The sequence below is a fragment of the Pogona vitticeps genome, chromosome 2, assembly GCF_051106095.1.
Source record: "Pogona vitticeps strain Pit_001003342236 chromosome 2, PviZW2.1, whole genome shotgun sequence".
NCBI lineage: Eukaryota > Metazoa > Chordata > Lepidosauria > Squamata > Agamidae > Pogona > Pogona vitticeps.
In genome coordinates, this window is record NC_135784.1 from 158937219 (window position 1) to 158959889 (window position 22671).

At 43.9% G+C, this 22671-nt stretch overlaps 1 protein-coding gene and 1 long non-coding RNA gene across 3 annotated transcripts in view; one reads left to right on the forward strand and one right to left on the reverse strand.

The window, feature by feature from the left end:
• RHEBL1 (RHEB like 1) lies at positions 1–22333 on the forward strand. Of its 2 annotated transcripts, XM_072990972.2 has the most exons (8): positions 1–136; positions 5063–5134; positions 9668–9735; positions 10103–10185; positions 10651–10707; positions 12310–12357; positions 13252–13336; positions 13786–22333. In XM_072990972.2, the coding sequence occupies exons 1-8, from the start codon at positions 85–87 to the stop codon at positions 13873–13875; spliced, it is 555 nt and encodes a 184-aa protein (XP_072847073.1). In that variant the 5' UTR covers positions 1–84; the 3' UTR covers positions 13876–22333. The 2 variants fall into 2 exon arrangements, with proteins under 2 accessions (XP_072847073.1, XP_072847074.1); XM_072990973.2 differs by lacking the exon at positions 5063–5134 and having other exon boundaries at positions 5–136.
• The window catches only part of LOC140704634 (uncharacterized), a 15865-nt gene continuing 6064 nt past the window's right edge, over positions 12871–22671 (reverse strand). Inside the window, exons 2-3 of the long non-coding RNA XR_012083950.2 lie at positions 22145–22300; positions 12871–13360 (exon numbers count right to left, since the gene is read on the reverse strand). This is a non-coding gene — a long non-coding RNA (uncharacterized LOC140704634). The remainder of the gene's footprint in view (positions 13361–22144; positions 22301–22671) is intronic.

Consider the following 22671-nt stretch of genomic DNA (forward strand, 5'->3'; position numbering starts at 1 on the left):
GGCACCCACCCTCGCGAGCCGCCGCCGCCGCCCCTCCCTCCCTCCCCGCGCCAGGGCTGCTGGCCTCGGAGTCGGAGCTGTGCCATGCCGCTGGTGCGCTACCGGAAGGTCGTGCTTCTGGGATATCGCTCTGTGGGTGAGTGGCGACGGGCGGGCGGCGGGGGGGGGGAACGCGAAAGGGCGGCGGGATGGCGTGCATGGATGCCGCGAGCGGGGGGCACGTGGCGAGGGTTGCCTGGGCGGTGGGGCTCCCTTCCTCCGCGGGACGAGAGGGGTGCGCGCGCGACGGGGTGGCAGCCCTGGGCGCTCCCGCGGCACGTGGGGAAAAGGCTGGCCATTCTCGGGGCTGTGGGCGCGAAGAGAAGCCCTCACGCCCGTCGAGGGTTTGGGAGCGGCCTGAAGACGAGGGCTGCTGGCTGAGGGGGGCGGGCGGGCGGGGAAGCGGGCGAGGGGGGCCGGGGGCATCTGTGAAGGGAGTGAGGCGGTGGGCGTGGAGGATGCTGCAGACTTTCCCTGGGCTGGGTCGCTGTCGCGGCGGGCGCGCCCGGTTGGAACTCCCGGCTGAAGCAAAAGGCGACGGACGGGGACTTCCCCGCGAGAGAAGACCACCTCGGGCAGCCGGTTCTGTCACGGAGGGGAGCCGGCAGGACCGAGGCAACACTCAGCCCGCTTGCGAAGCGCCTCGAGGGCTTTGCAGGAGGTCTCGATGAATAGAGGCTCCTACGGAAAGAATAAAGGGCGGTGTTAGGTGGCTGTTATTTGCATTCTGTTCTTTAAAAATAAATTAGTTGTGTTCGGCTTGCAAGTGAACTTGCTGGGTCGGCAAGCGGGAGAAAGGAGCGCTGCTTCTGCTTTCTGCCCAGCACATGCCTGGTGCCTTTTGAGGGACAGGCTGATGCTTTGCCTTGAAGATTTCCTGTCTATGAGCTTCCTGGGCATAAAACGTCTTGCATCCTGAGGCAGATAAATTTCCTTTCTGCTGATGCTGGGGTCCAGTAGCGTGGAATGGGTATCGCCAAACCTGGAATGAATCTGTTAATTTTAAAGGTGCCACAAACGTAGTTTTGCTGTTGTAAACTAATGTAGGTGGAAATTGTTGTGAAGCTTGTTGCAACCTTGTCTAAAGGAGGGTGGCAGTGATGCAGGAGGAGGAAGTTGTGAGTGAAACACTCCCAGCAAATCTTTTATAGGCTTTGACAAATACTTTAAGTAGAAATTCTTTGTAGGTGTGTGAAGTCCTAATTATGTTAAAATGAGGTGCACATTTCCATCAGGAGTAAGTCCCCTTTCTTCCTGGTCACCTGTATCTCATGAACTGGAGTTCTAGAGAAGGAGCTCCTTTCCCATCTATCTGGGCTTTAACTGCTCGTGGGTAGAGAAAAGTTGTAGATGGAGGGCAGCTATTGCCTGACCTTTGCTAGTTCCTCCTCAGGGAGCTATTTGTGGAGACACAATTCCCTGTTCATCTTATCTCTTCTCTCCCCCACTCCCAATTCCTGGATACAAATGCAGGAGGTCACTCCGGGTCTGTTTTCTATTAATCTGTATGCAGGAAGAGGAAATGACCAGAGGTCAGAGGTGATACACCAGAGACTGGGTGGTGAAATGGCTTGTTTCCTTAGATCAAGCCTATAGCAGCCCTTTTGTTGTGATTGAGGGAGTTCTGTGGAGGATTAAGTCCTTTTGACACAAGGCATGAACATCTGTTTTAGGGGGCTAGGTGGTTGTCCCCCCACCCACCCCAGGCACTCCGTGATAAGATGGGTTAATGCACTTCTAGGTAGTATGAAGGCTTGTGTGTGTTGGCCTCTAATGCATGTTTGGAGATTGTTGCTCATTCTATCACCACTCTCTGTGTCTTGTTTGAGCCGATTGAAGAAAGTACGGGGCCAGACCAGTTTGAGTCAGTGTGAAACAAAGTGCTACCGTTTATGGACTGTGTATAAATATAGCCGCCATTTGTACACTCCCTTATGGTATTTGGCACCACTGTGTCATCTGTATTCTGACTGTGTGCTGCTTATAACTAGTTATTCTGGAAGCTGTTCAGTCACATAATCACATCATCTTGGGGAGCTCCCCATAAAGGCTTTTGTTTACTCCATTGCTTGGGCATATTGCTCATTTTTCTTGTACCCAAGCCCAGATGGTTAGTCAAAAGAGTAAAGTGCTGTTACTTGTTAAGTACTGTATCAAAATGAGGATAGATGCCAGAAGGTTATATTAAATAGAAGTGGAGGAATCTAGAGCAGGGGTTTCCAATCTTGGGTAACCCAGGTGTTGTTGGACTACAGTTCCCAGAAGCCGTCACCACTAGCTATGCTTACTGGGGTTTCTGGGAGTTATAGTCCAAGAACATCTGAATTATCCAAGGTTGTGAACCACTGACTAGAGTGCCAAATTGCCAAAATTCTTAAAAATTCATTATTGGCACTGTGACATGTAGAATACTTGTTTCACCTTTGACAATTACAGTCTGTCAGTTCCAACAAGAGCAGACAAATTGAATGCATAGTTACACATGTGCAGACTTAACAAATCCCATTCATTCAGTGACTCTGTGTCTGGGTAGGATTAATAAATGGATCAAACCCCTAATGCTCTAGCACAGGGATGGTGCCATTGTCACCCTCCAACGTGCATCAACCTGGACAATGGTCAAGGTATATGGCAGGGGAAGTGAGAAGCACCACAGGCTTCTCCATCCCTATCTTGGAGAATATATTAGGTTTCCACTAAAGCATTCAGTTAAGCTGCTCTGCTCCTGAGATCCATAATAATACAGTTGCCCCTTAACGTGGTGTTACAAGATAAGTGGTTTGTCAAAAGCTCCTTTTCTCAAAAGGGAGTTCTTTATGTGGATGATTACCCTTTATTCAAAATAGCTAGAAATTCAGCTATGGACATTTTTCACATAGAGATGTGCTTATAAGTCAAACGACTTCACATGGTGGGGAAGAAAGAAACAAGGTCCTGTGTACTAAAATTGACTGATGATAATGTGCCTGAAAACCACCTATGCAGATCTGTCTTTGTTTTCTTCTGGTGCTTCCACGCCTGATCAGCAGCTGTGTGAACTATTGCATTTTAGTGAATTCCCCACCACCACCTTTAAAACACTGATTCTTCTAACATGAGGAAATTAAAGACAGTAAAACCACAGCCATTTTGTTGGTGGCGGCTGTAGTGTCCTGTGTTGGAACTCGTTCACCTCACTGTCAGCTCTAGATGACTGCTGGGGCTTATGGACCACCTTTGTGTGTGTCCCATTTTCTGTATTACAACAGAACCAGGGATCCATGTTGCTGATGCTGCTATCCTACCCCCTCCACTTCCTTCTTGGCAAAATCGGAACAGACTTTGGGAATCAGCCTGTGAAGCCTAATTAGATTCAACAATGCATTACATCTGCAGCCTGAAACTATGCATTCCCAAACTAAATTTCCAGAAGGAGCATCCTGTAGACCAGTTATTCTCAGACTTTCTATCTTGCATCTCCCTCACCCAAATCACTCCAAAAAACAGTGCCAGAAGGATAGAAACAAAAAAGCTTTGTTTTTTTTCTGAGAAAGGTGCATATATATACTTTGTTTCTATCCTTCTGGGACTGGTTTTTGGATTGATTTGGGTGAGGGAGATGCAAGATAGAAAGTTTGAGAATAACTGGTCTACAGGATGCTCCTTCTGGAAACACACACACACACACAAGCTGTTGATATGCAGTGCTGTGTGCTGATTTTGCTTGTTGTGTTGAATAAAATAACACTGAATCAATACAAATTGGAGCTGTAATCAAACATAAGCAGATATTCAGTATACAGTACCTTTTGACTTTTGACTATTAAATCTTATGGACACCAATACAGTACTAAATGTGGATTATGATATGATTAAAAAACAATCCTCTTCTACAGATTCTGTAGCAGTCTTTGGTTTTCTCTGTGATTAGGTTGATAATGGTGACTGGACTGGTTAACAGCTATGGAGATACTACGTATTTGCCTTCTGCTGTGTAAAAACCTCCCACTCCTTCATTGGCTTGATACTGCAGGATCTGAAGCATGGGATAGGTCTAAGATTTCAAATTTTATGTACTTACCTAGGAGTTAACATCATTGAATTGAGTTCCCTCTTTGGCTAGACTTGTATAGGGATTCCTGTAAATTAACTGGATTCATTTTTTTAAAAGAAAGAAGAAAATATAATAGCTTGATAAATAACTGGGTTTTATGTTTTGAATTCCGGACTAATAAACAGAATGATATGCTTACAACCAGTTTGCTAAAATTAACAGAATGAATCTACAGGAATCTGATTTTCTTCATAAGCAAAACAACCAAAGATCATGTGATACTTTACATTAGATTAATCATGGCATTGGTTCTTGTGCAGTTGAGCTCTATCTGTTGCATTAAGACTGTCCCCAGTTGACACATATACAGGTATACACACAAGAGAAGCAAACTCTGTGAAACACAAGAGCAAGAATCTGTGACATTTTATGCAAAGATAAAATGTTTCTGCTTAGAGAGGGGAAAATCTCACTACTGGTCACAGTGGAACAACAGACGAATTGACTTCATTTGTGTTGTATCTGTTTTCAATAACCTGTACAGAAATGTCACTCGTCCCCCTACAGAGATATGCGAACAGGATGAAACTGTCGTTTTTGTAATATTTTAGGTTATTTCTTTAAACAAGGCCAAAATTAGCCACTTTAAGTTCTTGCTTATGGTCTGTACCTCTTTGCTGTTTGTTCCTGTGAAGTTTTGAGTAAGCCCAGGGTTAAACTGCCCTGGTGTTTGGGTTATTAATTTGTTTCAGCTCATATGATCACAACCTTCTGCTCTGGAAGGTTAAGGTTCCATTCAAGCAGCATGGCCCTTAACTACAAGTTAATACCTTTTTTTTTTACCTCTATTGAAAAGGAAAGGGACCTGCTCAAGATCGCCGTTTGTTTATTTTACTTTGTTTTCCTTTAAATGTTTTTAATTAATTGGCTGCTAAAATCAGAAGAAACACACCTGTAGCAAGGCTTTCTTTTCACGTCTTTCCTTTTCAGGTAAAACGTCTCTTGCTCACCAGTTCATTGATGGGGAGTTTCTGGAGTGTTATGACCCCACGGTGGAAAGCAGTAAGTCTTATGGCTAAGTCTCTACTAGGTGTACCTGTGCGTTTGTTTGTTGGGGATGAAAAAAAGAGAGAGGGATAGGTAAGATATTGACCATTGCCAAGCCTGGTTTGTCAGTGTCTTCTCTCTGGCTTGAGGACAAGGTAAAATAATCTTACATTCTGTGCCAAGAAAACCACCAGTAGCAAATGTACGTGGGAGGTGTCGGAATATATGATTGTTTCTTAGCAGGTGTATGCTCATACCATAGGATATTATAGTGATGCCCCTTACTTGGTATGGATGTGGGTTCTCTTTTGGATGACTTTATTTTTTCCATGTAATGTGGGAAATATGTTGTAAGTGTTGTGGGATAATGTTACATTTTATTTAGTGCATGTATTTGATCTTTCCCCTCCTACCCTCTAAAGCTCAAATTGGTAAACTGAAACCATCAGATCATAATGTATGGCAGTCCCTGCAGTAGGGAGTAGTTACTCATACTGTGTGGGGTGTGTGTGTGTGTGTGTTCGTGCGAGAGAGAGAGAGAGAGAAGCTCAGGTAGCCTTTACTGGTTCAGAGGTGTCAGCAATGAGGAGGACTGGCCACTTGATCCGATTGCAGGAGCTTGCCAAGAAATTATCATCCATTCTGAAGCAAGCCATGCTGAACCTTACTGAGCTGGTAGCATGCCTGAAGTTGCAACCTCCGTGTTTTGAATCAGACCTCTCCACTTCCTCACTTCATCTTCACAATAAGAATCTTGTGAGTTAGGTCAGAACAAGAAAGGGTCTCTCCCTCAAGATCATGCAGTAAGTTTTCACGGCTTAGAGTAGACCAGAAATTGAATCTCACTCTTAACTCCTGCTTCACACTGCCTCTGGTTAGTTCTTCATGCAAATATAAATACAGAAAAATCTTTAATATATTTGGCTGGGGAGCAATATTGTGCTGGTTGCTGGTGGAAACATGACATGTCCTGCTCTAGTCTTCCATTCCAGCCGCCCCCTCTTTGTTCTCATGTGCATTCTTCAATACGGCAGTCCTTACGATTCTAGAGATAGGAGCTTCCCTTTCTTTTCTCCACTCCTCTGCCACCTCATAGAAACTGAGAGTTTGACAAAATGACAGAACACATGGGAGGATTGCATAGGCAGTAACAGAGAAGTGAAACTGGCTTTTCTTTTCTGCTTTCATCCCTTTCTGGGTGGGAGTGAGGAAAGGACAGACTAGAAAGGAAGGAAGGAACAGACTAACAAACAAACAAATGAGGTTTGGTTCATCTCAAAGCATTTTGTGGGCTGGATTTGATCCACAAAGTTACTTGGCTAGGATAACTTCAGTCTATATGTTAGATTACCCACAAAGTCATAAGAAGTATCAACACTTTTCCAGTCTTGTTTAAAGGTGGGCTGCCTTGGTGGGCTGGCAGTTGGGAGGCAAAGGTGAATGAAATAGGAAATGAACTTCATGTGCTGCTTGTTGTGGCTAAGAAGCTGGAAAGAAGAGATGTCAGGATGCCTCAATGGAGGCAGCAAGTGCCATTTCCTGATGCAGATGTCTCTCCATAAAGAGGGCATGTGAAAATCAAAATGTATTAATAGTGCTAATAATAATAATGATTGCATATCCTCAAGTCAATTCTGACTTATGGCAACCCTTTCCAGGGTTTTCTAGGTTGAGGATACTCAGAAGTGGTTTCCTATTCCCTTCCTCTGGGGATGCCCTGGGACTGTCCAGCTTGCCCAAGGCTACACAGGCTGACTGTGCTCACAAGGAGGCACAGTGGGGAATTGAACTGCCAACTTCTGGCCCTACAGCGAGATGCCTAAACCCTTGAACTATCCAGCTAGCTTCAAGCTGCATTAAAACCAAGTAAGTCTTGAGTATCCTCTGGGGAGGCATGGAACTGCTCTACTTGAAACCTCTTGGCCTGTTTTGAGTTTTTCCTTCTGAATGTAACAGATTTCGTAGCACCTCTGTTCTCATTTCCTGCCTGGCTTCAGAACCATCCCCATCACAACAGTGCCTTCCTGTTTTTCTAGGGGGCTACCCCGAACATTCATTTCATAAACTATATAGGCTATTTTGAAGGCAGGTTTGCCTATAAATCTGTTCTGAGGTTTTGGTGGCACAAGATAGCTCAGTTCCTGTTTACTCAATGTGGTGATTACTTCTAGAGAAAGGACCTTTGGAAGTTTCTTTATAGAAAACATTTACCAGAAGGCAACGAATATGAACGCAAATATTTCGCCATGATCCATTTTTCTGTTGGATTGCACTTGTCCTATATATTTCTCCTTTGACTTTTCTGCTTCGGATTAATAGCTAACCATCTTCTCTTTAAGTCAGTGGATATATAGTAAATGTGCCTCTGAGCAAATGAGCAGTGTAGCTATGCTGCTTCTGTGTCATCTTCTGAATCAGTAGGTTAGCCTAACTTTGCACTGGGCTGTATAAGCCAAAGGTGAGGAATGTCTAGCCCTCCAGATCTTGGTGGGCCACAACTCCTTTTAGCCTTACTTAAGACAGACAATGGTAAGATATGTTTGGATTTGCAACCCAACAACATCTGGAGGGCCATACATTCCACAACCCTGCTGTAATGCACACTGGCATCAAAGATAATTTTCTATGGAAGATGGGTTTTAACTGGCATATTGCTGCTGTTTCTTTGTACTGATGTATTATAATTATGTTTTTAATCTGTGCTCTGTTCTTATTTGACTGTCTCATTTGATCTGCTTGGAGTGCCCCTTATGGCAGAATGGTGGGATATAAATTTTAATGAACAAATGTCTTATCAGAGTGAGAAAGATCCTTATCTCCTATGTATTTGCAAGTGGTTTTGCAGAAGACTTGACCATAGGTAACAGCTTTGTTGGCTTCCTAAGCTAGAAGTCTTGAAGTTGGGGCAGGGTGAGGGAGGGATTATGAAGGAGGCATCTTCTTGCACAGCTGCAGGAGGCAAAGGTAATTTTTTGAAGGCAGAAACTCCAATGGGGTGATGGCTTTGATCAGAATAAAATATTGTTTGCACTTGTGTTTTTGTTTTTCACTCCTACGTTAGTAGGGCTCCTCAGACCCATTCTAATTATAATTGCTAGTCTACTTTTTAAGTCTCGCCCTTGTATGACACCCCCTCCCATTTACAAAGCACTTTGTTGATTAGTGTTGCAAAAAGCCACAAGGAGCGGGGAAAAACTTCACAAAGCCTTATTTATATTGTATACCTCCAATCTCTTGAGTGCCTCTCTGCAGGATGAGAGTTTATTTAAGAATTTGTTGGTTTGGAGTATTTATAGTTCACAATAATAAGATCCCTTGGTGAGTACACACAAGAAACAAGTTAAAACAATTTAAAACCGATAAAGCTGTTTAAACCCATTTAAAACCTATGTACTGTACAGAAATCCATGTAAAGCCAGCTCCGGTCAAAATCCTGACACACCAAAAGCTTTGATGATGGCAAGCCATGTTTTAGCTTGGCACCAAAACAAGCTCAGTATCCAGTGCTAATGGAGCTGCTAAGGAGACAACATCCCATAACTCAAGGGTAGGTCAGAGAGAAGACCCACTGGCATATTTCCATGTAATGCATTGGCCCCATTGGAGGAACCAGGGGGAGGACCCCCTTAGGCAGATCCTGTTTAGGGCTTTAATTGTTATCACCAGGGCGTTGAGTTCAGATCAGAAGCACAGTGGCAGTTAGTTCAGTTCCTTTGGAAATATTATCATTCCTGAGGCTTAGTTGCCAAATATTGCATCAGCAGCATCCATATCACCTTCAAGGGCAGCCCTGCACAGAGTGCACGGCAGTAGTCTAACTGGGTCATTATCGGTGTGTGAACTGCTGTGGCCATGTTATCATTGTCCAGGAAAGGCCATACTGACAGGCTGGTTGAAGCTGGTCCAAGGACCTCTAAGCCACAAACCTCCAGGAAGTAAGAAAGGTGGATCCAAGAGTATTTTCAAGCTATGCTCCTGTACTCTCCAGGGAAAGTACAACTCCAACCAGGGCAGATGACTTTTCCAAAGAACAAGGACTGGGAATTGCCAGTCCACATAGTCTCCATCTTGCAGGCTTCGTTTTCAGTGTATTGGCCTTCATCTAGCCTGCTGCAGCATCCAGGCTGCTGGATGCTGCAGTACCTGGATGACCTCAACTGTCTGCAAAAACAAGGAGTGGTTACTGCTGGATGCCATCAACCTTTTGCCGGAACCGAAACCCCCCAACTCTCCTATTGATCCTTCTAACCTACATACTGATAGCCCGTAACAGAGGTGAAAGAAATCTGGTTTGCTTGGGGAGGTAGGTGGAGGACAAAGAAACTGGGTAAGAATGAGAAGAAATTGTAGGAAAGGGAAGGAATAGATTTCTGGTCTAGCGACAGGCCAAGTCCTAAACTGGAAAAAGAAGAGGGAAGGGACAAATGGAGATAAAAGTAATTTGTATGGAGAATTTTGGGGTGGAGTCTAGAATGTGGATGGATTTGGGAGATGGGTACAGCTGGCCTAAAATAAGATTGCTTTAAAATCATATTTCTCTTTCTTTAGCTTACAATAAAATGTTGATGGTGGGGAAAGATGAATTCCACCTGCAACTAGTAGACACTGCGGGACAGGTAAGAATGAAGAGAATGTCTTCATTCATTTGCAAGAGTGTAAATGACGTGGGGTAGGGGGCAGTTGATGCCGAACATAACATCCTGTGAGAAAGATCAGTCTCATTAGATTCCATTGGTCTATCTCAACTTTGCTGAAACCTGGGCAGCAATCATTCCGGGGCAGGGGCAGGGGGCGTAGAGATTTGCTCTCATGTCAGTAGATGCACATTCAGATACGGTTCTCTCCCATGGTTGCATCTCCTCAGAAAAAGCAGCGGCCAGTTCCTAATTTAGGTGGCCCTAAGCAAATTGTTTCCATTCTACTGTGAAAGAATTCGCGTCTTAAATTTCTGGGCATCTTTCCCTCCCCTTGTCTTTTGCACAGGACGAATACACTATTTTGCCTCATTCCTTTATCATCGGCATCCACGGCTACGTGCTGGTATATTCTGTCACGTCCCTCAAGAGGTAAGGAGCAAAGATCAGAAAGCAGACCGTTTGGTCAGGGAGGTTCCGAGGTCTGGAAATGTCAATGTGATTGTTTGGACCTTTTTTGACAGATAGGTGTTTGGTTAAAACTTGTATCTATTATATAATACCAGTCAATGTTTTTATAATTTTGATTGACAATGTCTGATATTTTTGAGTAATAATAATAATAATAATAATGTTCTTTCCCCTTCCAATTGGAAGCATGCATCTTTTCTTCCTAGTTTCCATGCTGTGTTGAGCTGCAGTAAATAAATGCTATGTTGGGGAAAGAGGAACCATTTCAGGCTTTCTACTCCGTGTACAAAGCCAGTAAGATTGTGCAGGGTGTGGCTCACATTACGGTCTCTCTCTCTCTTTTTAAAAAGGCATATGAGTAAAAGAGGGGTGGCCTCTCATTTGCCTCATTCTCTCTCCCCTGCTCAAACCCCCCCACCCCCCCAGTTTTCAGGTTGTGAAGTCTCTACACAGCAAGTTGTACGAAAGCAGAGGGAAGACAAGGTAAACCAAAACTGGCTGGGTGGGGACAGGAAAGAGCAGAGTTTCTGAGGGAAGAAACTACAAAGGAAACAGAAGTACTGTATGATGAAAAATACTTGTTAAAAAGGATAACTTGTGGGTTGGTGCTAGAAGATTTAGTATCTACCAGGTGAAAATAAATTTAAACATACTAATTTGCTTCTACCATCCTTGCCTGGTGTTAAGAGTTACATCCCAGGAATGGATTTCAGAATGGACGTCATTTGGCGATACATTCAGTTCATGAACTACTTCCACACAGGCAATGGTAGAGTTAGTTTTGTGTCTATGTCATCAAAATTATCACTTGAAGAGTGGTGATGAAGTTACACTAAGGACTTAATTGATCATCTAGATAATAGCTTACAGATTTTATACTGACTCTGTTGTTTATTACAATAATTGTAATTACAATTTCAACAGCGCATTTTGATTGAGTGTACTCCCATCTTTGCATCTTTAAAAAATTGTTGCAAGGATAAAACCGAGGTTGACCTACACACAGCCTGGACTCAAGCCATAGAGGGCTTTATAGCCAACAACTAACACTTTGATTGGGCCCAGAAACATACTGGCATACAGTGTAGCAAGGGGGTTACAGTGGTGCCCCGCTAGACAACAACCTCGCAAAACGACAAATCCATATGACGAGGTTTTGCGATCGCTATAGCGATTCGCAAAACAGTGTTTCCAATGGACGGTTTTCGATGGACGATGTTTGGGTCCGTGCCTCACAAACCGTTTCTCGCAAGACGACGATTTTGGCACTGATCGGCGCTTCGCAAAACGGGTGTTTTCGGGACCGATGCTTCGCAATACAGCCATTTTAACAGCTGATCATCACTTCACAAAATGGCTTCCCTATGGGCAATCTTCGCAAAACAATGACGATTTTTCGCCATTGGAACACATTAAATGGGTTTCAATGCATTCCAGTGGTGAAACGGTTTTCGCAAGACAATGTTTTCACAAGAAAGCGATTTCTATGGAACGGATTATCATCGTTATGCATGGCACCACTGTATATGTTTCCTATAACCAGCAAAAGTTTCTGAACACTCTTCAAAGGCAGCCCCACATGCAGCATTTTGCAGGAATCCAGAGGAGATGTATCTAATAAGGCATATACCACCGTGGCCAGATCAGACAGCTCCTCACAGTACCTGTTCTCTGCTTCAGGAGGGAGTTCCCCCTGGGAGGAAGAATGATGCAGAGGAAGAACAATAACTTGTCTCATCACATCTCAGAGCACTGATAGGTGGGGTCTCCAGGTCATTATGTGAGCTCCAGTAAGGCCTGAGTCCAGAGAGAGATAGAAGTGTGTGAGCATAATTTCTCACTGCCTGATCCTCTTAGGCAGTGGTCTGTTGCGAAATGTGTCAGACTAGAACCTTACAAAGGAAGGGGTAATTCCTGTTAGAAATCCAGGTCCTTCCAAGAGAAGTGCCAGCTTTTTGTCTTGTTATCTGCTTCTGGGTTAAGAACTGGTGATCTACTGCCCCAGCTGCTGAAGTATTAGGATAACTGAAAAAGGATGAGACCCAGAGGAAGCCATTTTTAGAAATATCCCTTCTCTTTCAACAGGATGCCTGTAGTGCTTGTTGGCAATAAAGCTGATTTGTCACTAGAAAGGTAAGAACTTTGTCATGTCTAAATGTAAGGACAGGACTAAACATGTCCTTAAAACATGTTTGGTGATCTGAGTTGGATGGGGTTCTTAATTTAGGGCTCTTTGAATAATCTTTGGCCAGACACTTTTTTCATCATTTTTTTAATTGGGGGACTGGACTAAGTGTCCATTAATTAAAAGATCTGTTCAGTGACTTCCTTGAAAAGATTAAGGGGAAGTTACTTCCACCTCCCCCCCCACACACAATTTTGGTACACCTGTGTAAAATGTCAATGTCCTCCCACAGTGCTTGAACATCACAGCACGTAACAGACAGCCCTTCCCCTTTGGCTCTGATCTTGCTGCATTCTTAACATCCCAAGAGCAGAGTTCTTTTCTTGAATGGGCCTCTGTTATAAGTGCCAACTGATTCTGTTGGCTCTTGTGTGTTTCTTTAAAAAACTCTTTTGAAGGTGGCCTTCTGAAGGGTTATTGGTATTTCTCATTTTTTTAAAAGTAGGCTTCTCACCATCATGGAGGTAGGAAAGCTTTTTTATATATTTGTCCTGGACCAGACCATCAGTGTAGCAGTCATCGTCATCATCATTGCATGTCATCAAATCAATTCTAACATATGGTGACCTTTTCCAGAGTTTTCTAGGTATTGAGTTACTCAGGCAAGATTTAACATTCCCTTATTCTGGTGTCACCTTTGCACTCTGCACCTTGCCAAAAGCTACATCGGCTGGCTTTTGGCTCACAATATACAGTGGGGAACTACCAGTCTCTGGCACCTCAGCCAGATCCCTAACTCACTGAGCTATTTACTTTATCAAAAAAAAAGAGGAGATTTATGCCATGCGTTGGCATCTCCCTGCTACCCTTTCCCATCTCCTCCTATTTGTTTGTCTTTCTAGCCGTCAGGTGAAGACAGATGAAGGACGGAAGCTTGCTGATTCGTGGGGTGCTGTTTTCCTAGAATCCTCAGCAAAAGAAAACCAGGTCTGACATTTGTTCCTTGTGCACCTAGATTGGGAAGAAAAGGATATAGTTATTTTTGGATGTCCACAGAAATCCAGCTTTTTTCTTAGCTTTCTTATCCCGGGTTTAATTTGGATGGGAACTTCACATTGTAAATAATTGCAAAAGAAGCTGTAAACTCAATTCTCTCATTTTGGAGAAAACTGGGCGTTTTCTCCAGCTGCTTTATCCAAAAAAAGAAGAAGAAAAAAGAAAAAAAGAGAGAAGCTCTCAAAATGGGTGAGGCACTTGTAATCCTCTAGATGTTGTTGTTGGACACCAAATCCCAGCATGGCCAGTGGCCCGGGATGATGGGAGTTGTACTCCAGCAGCATCTGGAGGACCTACCAATTCCTTGCCCCATCTCAAAAACAGTGGTCATCCTTGCTGCCAATGTAACATTGACCCGTCTTCCTTCCTCTGGCTCACAGATGACTCAAGGTATCTTCACAAAGGTCATCGAGGAAATTGATCGTGTGGACAACTCCTATGGTGAACAGCGCAGCTGCATCTTGATGTGATGCCTGTTTCTCCCTGCCTGAGGCCACTCTGCCAGTGGGAGGGGTGCATCAGGTGAATCAGGCCAACTCGGGACAAGGTATTACAGCTACCTAGAGTCCTGAACAACAGGTCTGAAGTAGCTTACGGGTAACCCACACATAGACACAACTATACCTCGTTACTCCTCTCCTATAGGAGGGAGCCATTTTTTTGCACATGAGTTTTCTAGACACAATGTGTGTGTATGTATATATAGGGGTGTGTGTATGTGTGCGTGCGTGCGTGTATGTATGTATATATGTTTTGCCAAATGTTTACAGAACTGGGTACCTGGGAGCACAACGGGTTCTATTTATGTTTTGGGTTTTTTTTAATGGAGGGGCTCTTTTGTCCATTTATTTCAAAGTAGCATCCATATATGCACAAAGTTTACATATTTATCTGTTCACTGCTTGGTGTAATGGAGAGGCTGCCGAATGTATATTTTCCTCCCTGTGGAATCCATTGAGGGCTGGTTCTTTGATCTACAGTTGTCCCCCCCCCCCCCCATTGGCAGCTAAACCAGAAATGCTGTTATTCTTCAGTTGTGCCTCTTGCAACTCATTGCCTTATTTTTGGCAGGGTGAGAGTTTAGTCTCCGATCTGAATCCAAAAGTGCATTCCCCCTACTCCCCAGCTTCCACTGTAGCTCTGGAACGCTCGAAATGGCTAATGGCTCAGTGAGGCCTGGTAAACTTTTCTTTCATTATGGAAATAAAAGGAAAATTCTTCAGGAGCCAGATGGCAAAAAACTTTATGTAAGAAGCATCAGCATACTGACTACTGATCTGATGATGTTGCATCTAGTCTTGATATAAATACTGGGAACTGCTTAGTGTTGCTACAAGGATGGGGGGGGGGAAAGCAAGATGTTGTAGAGGAGTCCTGTCTGAACTCTTCCATCTCCTTATGTCTTGCTTACGGCCATTGTTTCATCTGGAAGATCTTTAAAGCAATGCAGAGAGGGGTGTTTGGGGGGGGGGGGGAAACACATCTTCCGTTGACACTGACTGGAAAGACCTAGCTTTCTGAGGGGGTGAAATGTTTGCACTTATCTTGTTAATGGCTGGGGGGGGGGATGCAGTTTGCTGGAAGTCTTGGATGTGTTTCTACAAAGTCCAGCTGTGTTGCCTGATTATGCTAAAGTGGAGCAGAGAGAAGAGGCCTCTTTCTAAATCTTTGCTATGCTAGAGTGTGAAATGCAACCATGTCTTTCCATAGGGTAGCTATGTAGCATTCAAACTCCTCATTTTCTGCAAAATTGTTCATGTCCGGCTTCCCATCAGCATGAAGCTGCCTTTTGTTTAGAGAAAGGACAGATGACATGTGATCCTCCAAGTACTTTGGGACTGCAATTCCCATCATTCTTCATCATGATCTATGCTAGCATGGACTGATTAGAGTTGCAGTCCAATAACACTTTGAAAGCCACATTTTGCTCCTCCATTGACTAAGGTCAGGTGTAACAGGGCACACTCTTAATATTCTGGGATTATTGATCCCCCCCCACCTCCAGAAAGGGAGCTTTGAAATGGGTTCCACAGTTTCTGAGTAAACAGCTGCCCTCCCACCTCACTTGGCTTGCCTAGCCCCAGACTACATAGCGCCTGCTTTTCTTGTGCTCTGTCCATTTTGGGTCAAATACAAACTAGGAGGCTTTGGGGCATTTCCTTTGATGGAGGCTGGGGTGCAAAGGGCTGCTGGAGGGAATGTAGACACGCAGACTCCCACCGGCTGCCTGGCAGTAGCACCCTGGAACACTAGGCAGTCTTGGGCAGAGCAGATCTCAGGAAGCAGTTGCTCTTGAACCCTCGTGCACTGTGGCCTGTGAAAAGTGTGTGTGTGTGGGAGATCTGTTGGCATGGTCTGGACAGGTCCTGACCCCAGCCAGAGTACCGCTGGGCCCACATTCTTTAATGCCCATAATATCTGGTGTCAATGAGCCCCGACTCAAAGCCCAGTAGTGGCAAGGTTCCAAATTAAATGTCAGTGGTGATGAATTACTTGTTTTTTTCTTAAACTTTTTTTTGTAAAAAGATGTAAATGCAGTTTACACTTCAAAAGTGGGAATGATATAAAAATATTTCTGAGCATGTTTACAGTGAGTAACATTTTCAGTTACTTTAAAAATTACTTCAATGTGTATTTTTAGAGGTTTCTTCAGAGGCCAGGTTGAATAGAATTTTCAGTGAGTTTTGCCATTCTGTTAATAACCCTGGAATTTTCCCCTCTTGAAAGTGACAAATAGTAACCAACAGTGCAAGAATTACAATTTGTTGTTATGTGTTGTCAAATTGCTCTGACCTATGGCGACCGTATGAATGAATGAGCCATCTCCAAAATGCTACAGCCCTGCTCCGCTCTTGTAGACTCAAGCCTGTGGCTTCCTTTATCAAATGAATGAACTATAAAAAAGTGGTTTTTAAAAGCTGCAAAGAGTAATGGGAACAGATTACTTTTTTAAACCAAGGTTTCCAAGCTCTTATGATGCTCTTGTGGAGTCAACACTGTTCCATGCTGAAAGCTTCCTCTATACAGATGTTGGATTTTAGACCAGCATCACAAAATCATGCACTCCTTCCAGGGCTTTCTTCCAAATCTGAAAACTCATGGGGGTTTTGTACTGGTGGAGAATTGATTTCCTGACTTCATTGAGGGGTATTCAGGAGATTATGAAGCATCACTTGGAATGTTATCAAGGTCAATAGATTTCCTCTGAAACAACACAGAATACTTTGGCCAATATAAAGCTATATGTTTTACCCATGGTGGCTAGGAGCTGTATAACAGCAAGCTAATGAATTTACATTTTTAAGCTAGTGTTCTCGTCTGGTGGCCCCCATATTGTCTCTCCAAAAAGCAAAAAAAAAAAAATTAGGGATCTTAATTATTGAGCATTTTAACCCTGTTGGAGAGGGGATGGTTAGCAGTTTCTGCCCCAGTTTTGTACAGTTCTGAGCGGGGTGGATAAAAACCAATGATTTTTTAAAAATCAGATTGATTTAAATCACAATTTAATTTTTTTTAAATCAATTTTTAAAATTTAAAGCAAAAACAATCTGATTTTTAAATCTAATCCATCCAGTACCCTAGATAGCTTAATTTTTTAATGTACCCCTTGAAGTCTGTTCTCTTCAGTTAGTTACTGCTGAAGATGAGCTGTGCACTGCTTAGTCTTCCTCACTGTCCTCTGTCCCTTTTCCTAAGGACTGCAGGTAGAGCTGAAGGCATGTCTCTCTCTTTCCTAAGGCGACTGTGGGCACTGGCTTGCTGCTCTTTTGTTCAAAGAGGTAATGAAGCAACATATTGGCCAGCCATTACTCTGATGCCCTTTCAGAGACTGAGCGAGGAAGAAGCAGCTTGCGTGCCTGATGTCCATTTAGTGGGAGGGTTGTCCTGGACTTCTGTGTTTAAATGTCTCAACTCTTCTGGGCTGCCATAGAATATAAAACCTAACTGGTGGATTCTGCTGCTGGGCTGTGCCTGGGGGAAGGCCAGAAGCAGGAAGCAGCTTGCAGAATCTAGTCTTCTGTAGGTGGTGGTGGGAGGCAGGACATACAGATTAATCTTGACATGTTCTTCTGCTGAAGCCTTTCGCCAAATGATAGATGGAAAAGAAAAGAGAACAAGGGGAGAAAGACCAAGCAAGGCTAGCCAGGAGAGAGCCCTGGTGGTGTTTGTTGTCTGTGACTGCTCTCTAATGCCTATAAACGATGCCTACCATTTACATAAATTACCCTAGAGAGTAACTAGCATGACATGACCTCAGTGATGAAGGCTTGCACCTGATTGTTTCTGGAGTGCCCGACTCACACACTTTTGGAACTGCTCACCATCTCCTCCATTATACTGTACAAGGGCTGCCATTAGCTGCTGAAGTATGGCTAGGAGAGAGGAGGGCAAGAAGCATGTAGGTCGGGGGGACAGCAGACTTCTGCTGGTGCTCTGTCGTTCATGGTTATTGTATATAATGTGAATAAATGTTAAAGTAATGTATATATACAGGCCAATTGCCAACATTCTGTCCCACACTCTTGGCACAATTTAACGCTGTTGGGAATTGCAGCCTAGCAGCATCTGGAGGGCCACCCATTCCTTACCCCTCCTTTACACTTACATGAATAATGTAAGGTGTTAGTCATGAGAGCTGAAGGGGGAAGAGGAGTTGGAGCCCAACCTGCACAGCAGGGACAAGATTGGAGAAGTTATTAGAAGGTGTTTAAGTCTCCTGTTCAACTTGGGGGGCCTCTTGTCTGCTCTTTTTCCGGTTTTGCTCAGGAAAATGAATAGCATTAAACATATTTTTGAAGCAAGGGTGATATAATTTTCTGAGTGAATGTTTCAATCAAACTTGGCCTCAGGATCTCTTCCCTGGATAGTCCTCAGTAGCTAAGACCTCGCTAGCATGTAGGTAAAGCTGGGATTAATGTTTTGTTTTTCGTCTTGTTTTGAGTGAACCTCACTTACTGGTTTGTTACTCATTCATTCACTTTAGAAAGAGCTTTTTGCACGCTCTTAGCAGTTGACCGGATTTTCCCTATCCTGGATCATTTTATGTGGTCTACAATTCAGCCATTTTCTGTTTACCTCTAATTCTTATTAATTTATGAATAAGATCCAGTTGTAGGTGAAACACAGGAAGCTGCTTAGTCCATCTTAGTCCCTTACTGTTTATATCAGTCTTTCTCTACCTTTTGCCTCTTGGTTATAACAGTGTCTATTTTTGTTTTGTTTTGTAAGACTGGGACTCAGAAATGTGGGGTTAGGAGGTCACCTTATAGTCTGACCTTCAATTAATTGCTCGAAAGTTCACTTTTTCCACTGTGATAGTTAGAAAGAGACATCAAAGAAGAGATGATGAAAGCTCCCCTTTCTTGGACTGTAAAAATATAACATTTCTTATCTCTGATTTGACGATTCCATCTTAGCTAGCTGTTTCCTCTTATATTAAAGTAGCCATAAAGTGACCCTAATAGGACAGTGTGTGGCTTGGCAGATGCTTTGAGCCTGGATGACCTGGGCTGGCACCAAATGAAAGTGCCGCTGTATCTTGGGATCAGCACACTTTGAGATAGCCCATGGTTTGCCTCCTTGTGAGATACATTCAGCTTAATATGTCTCAGTATTCCGAGTATTCTCTGTTGCTGCCAAATGTAGAGTTAATTTGCTACTAATTGCGTCAATTATGCTATTAGTGAACACAGCAATAATATTGAGATACTGCCATCCTGAGCTGTGCTCTGGGCTGATTGAAAACATAAACAGTCTTTAAAAGTTTTCAACTGAAGCCATTCGGAGGTATCTCTCACCCAGAACTCAGCCTCCCTGAAATCCTCAAGGGAGTGTCACAGAAAAGTGGGGCGATGGCTTCACCCTCCTTTCTTCAGGTTACAGCCAGCTGTAGGAAAGGGCTTCAGCTAACATCCTTTTGACTCATACATCCACTGCCTATATTTAATTTTAAAGTGAACCCACGAATTAGGAGACAGACCATTTCCCTTTTTCTGATTTCGTTGGGTGAGGAGATGACAATGGGTATCACGGTCAGGTAGGCACTTGCACTGCAGTTGTGATACCTATTTCCTGTTTTTTGGGGGAAAACAAGGTCATATAATCAGTGGATTCAGATACCAGCTTTAAAAAGGCTTGGCCTTATGGGTAATCATACCCTAGTACCCAGAATATTAGTTCTAGAGTCTAGTACTAACATGTGCGGTCCCACTCCCGACAGTGCAGGGAGGGGGCTGGTACACAGCAAATGGTTCTGGCTCTCCCATTAGGCAAAAATGGGCAGCAGCCTTAATTAGAAAATGCTGTGGGAGGGAAGGAGGCAATGAGGGACAAAGCAGACTGGCCTACCTTGCATCCTCTAGAGTCTAAACCAGTGGTCCCCAACCTTGGGCCTCCAGATGTTCTTGGACTTCAACTCCCAGAAATCCTGGCCAGCAGACGTGGTGGTGAAGGCTTCTGGGAGTGGTAGTCCAAGAACAGGCAACCTTTAGCCTTTCCCATGTTTTGGACGTCAACTCCCAGAGTCCTTACCATTAGCCATGTGTGGTGATATACCCTCTTTCTGCATGCACGCTGCTGCAATTATGTTCTGAGTTTTAGAGAGTGGCCGTGAAGACAGGGGATCCAGAGAGAAGAAAAGGGCTGGTCCTAATAGAGCAAGGGCCCGTTTTTTTTCTCAGGCAAACTGGGGAAAATATTCTGGACCTGTTATTTGCAAGAGTAAGGCAAAGTAGAAACAGGAGTGGGCTTCTTTCTGTGGAAGATTGAAGTGTGTTGCTATGGAGCTGGATTGGGAAGAAAGAATATGCATCTCATTGTTAGAGAACGTATCTCTGTCAATACCCATTTAAATTATGACTGCTATTTGGGTATGGAGACGGAGACTCAGTAATTTGAGGCAACCCTTCTGTCCTGCTGTCATCCTAGCTCGCGGTTATTGTCCTCTTACAACAATTGTCACCCCATGTTCCAGAAGTCAGAATGTTGGTGTTCATACACGATCTTCCCTGTATCTTAGCTTCTGCTGCTTCTGATTTTGCCACAGCCGGACTATGGAATCATTTGGCCCACTGTGTGTTTTGGGCTACAAATCACATAATCCTTTAGAACTGGCCACATGGGCTGGGGCTTTTGGAAGCTGAAAATATCCAAAGACCCAACCCCTTTGGCATGCTATGCCAGTGTGGAGAGCCCCAATCCTTAGTAGCAAGTAGAAATGGGATTTTCTTATATACTGTTTTTTTAACCACAGCTTCTAGAGGTCTGCAGGAATTGCCCCAACCAAAATTATGGGGGCTTTATCCCCCTTCTCAAAAGGCCTCTGAGGTGGTTGATATAGCTTACACCTGGTGCCTAGATGAGGAAAAAAATGCTCAGTTTCTGAGTGCAGAGGCAGAGCAACTGGCTGGAAGAGAGGGACTAAGCTCCATGGCACTGCAAAGCATTAGGGCAGTCGTTCCAACCTTGGGTAACCCAGGTGTTCTTGGACAGCAGCTCCCAGAAATCCCGATCAGCACAGCTGGTGATGAAAGCTTCTGGGAATTGCAGTCCAAAAACACCTGAGATACTCAAGGTTGGGAACAAATATGTTAGGAGCATTTGTTTCCTCAAAAACACTGTACAGAACATAATGGGCAGAGAAACTACACTACCCCTAAGTTTTATGGCAGTGCCATAGAACTAGCCCCACCCAGTTCTTCTGCCTTGGAACTCAGAAGCTGAGGCATCTTTTTCATTTATGCTGCAGGTATATCAAACACCTGAGAGGTCTTTAATTTGGGGGGCTATAGCCTCTAGAATTCTAGCCGGGGTAATTGCAGGAGACTTCTGGGGGCTGTAGTTCAAATGAAAATTCCATCCCTAGTAGCAAGCATTTTGACCCAACTCCGGGAGGCAGTGGAAGACAGGAGGGCGTGGCGTGCTCTGGTCCATGGGGTCACGAACTAAACGACTAAACAACAACAAAGTAGCAAGCATGCAATTCTTTGGAGGGGCAGGTTTGCATGTTTCTAACGGGTATTTCCAAGATAATAGGGCCCCAAGCACCTCTGCAGTTCCACCATTCAAGGCCCTTCTCAGTTTTATTACCACCTCTGTTCTCAGCTCAGCCCATATTTGTGAGTAATTTCATAGTAGGCTTGTGTTTACCTAAAAAGGGGAAAGTGTCGGTGATCTCTGCTAGAAGTATTCGAATTTTCTGAAAGCATACTGTCTTCTTTCTACATAAAATGACAGGGCAGAATGATTTTTCCTCTGGCCAGTCTTTTTGTAAAGTCTCAATTAGAATCTGGATGCTATGTGGAACTTCGGGCCAACACCCCCAACCCACCCTACCCACAACCCTCCTACCCATCAGGCTCATTTGGTGTACAGTGATGTCTGTTGGAAGGTGCGGTGAGAACAAGGAGGAGAACACTGTGTTGCAAGGATATATGCCCTACATCTCTGTATCTGATACCTAGGACTGGCTGTAGCTTCTCCTTAGGTGCACACTGAGGAGTTTGCCATTTCCACTGTGCAAGGGGACCGGCCCATAGCTCCCTTGTGGGTATGCAAGCAGCTGGAGATGGGGCCTTGAACACATAAATGCCAGGAAGTGAAAAGGTCCGAATACCCTCTTCCCCAGTCCCCCTCCCTCCCAAGACACAGCCTTTTCCAAATGTTACTAAAGATGGACACAAGAATCCTGTTATGGAAAAGGTGCTCCAAAAAGACCTGACTTGGAAGCTCCATACTTACTCATTTTTTACAGCTGTGGGGGGGGGGGAAGGATGATCTGTTTTTAACAAGACTCTGCCATTAGGCTCTGCATGTTGTGATCCAGATATTGGAAGATCTGCCTCGCGCCATGTTTCTCTTCTGTATTTGTTTTTAACCATTATGTCATTGCAACCACTGTATATTGTAAATAAAAGCAGAAAAATATCACCTGTGTGTGTTGTTTTATCACTGTATATAGCACCACTAAAATTTACAGAGGGAAAATCAATATGCATTTACATTGAATTTATAGAAATTGATTATAATCAACAAATCATTTGTCTTCAACATCCTTACCATCACTCCCAACTTATATTATGGAATGCTGACTGTGGGAGTTGGATAGGCATATATATATATATATATTAGAGAGAGAGAGAGAGAGAGAGAGAGACTTGTCCAGCAGGCCGAGGCAAAGAGGCAGTCCTGAAAGCAGCAAAAAACAAGGAGCTGGACAGGGGAGAGATTTTGTCTTCAGTGTGGAAGGGATTGTCACTCTCAAATGG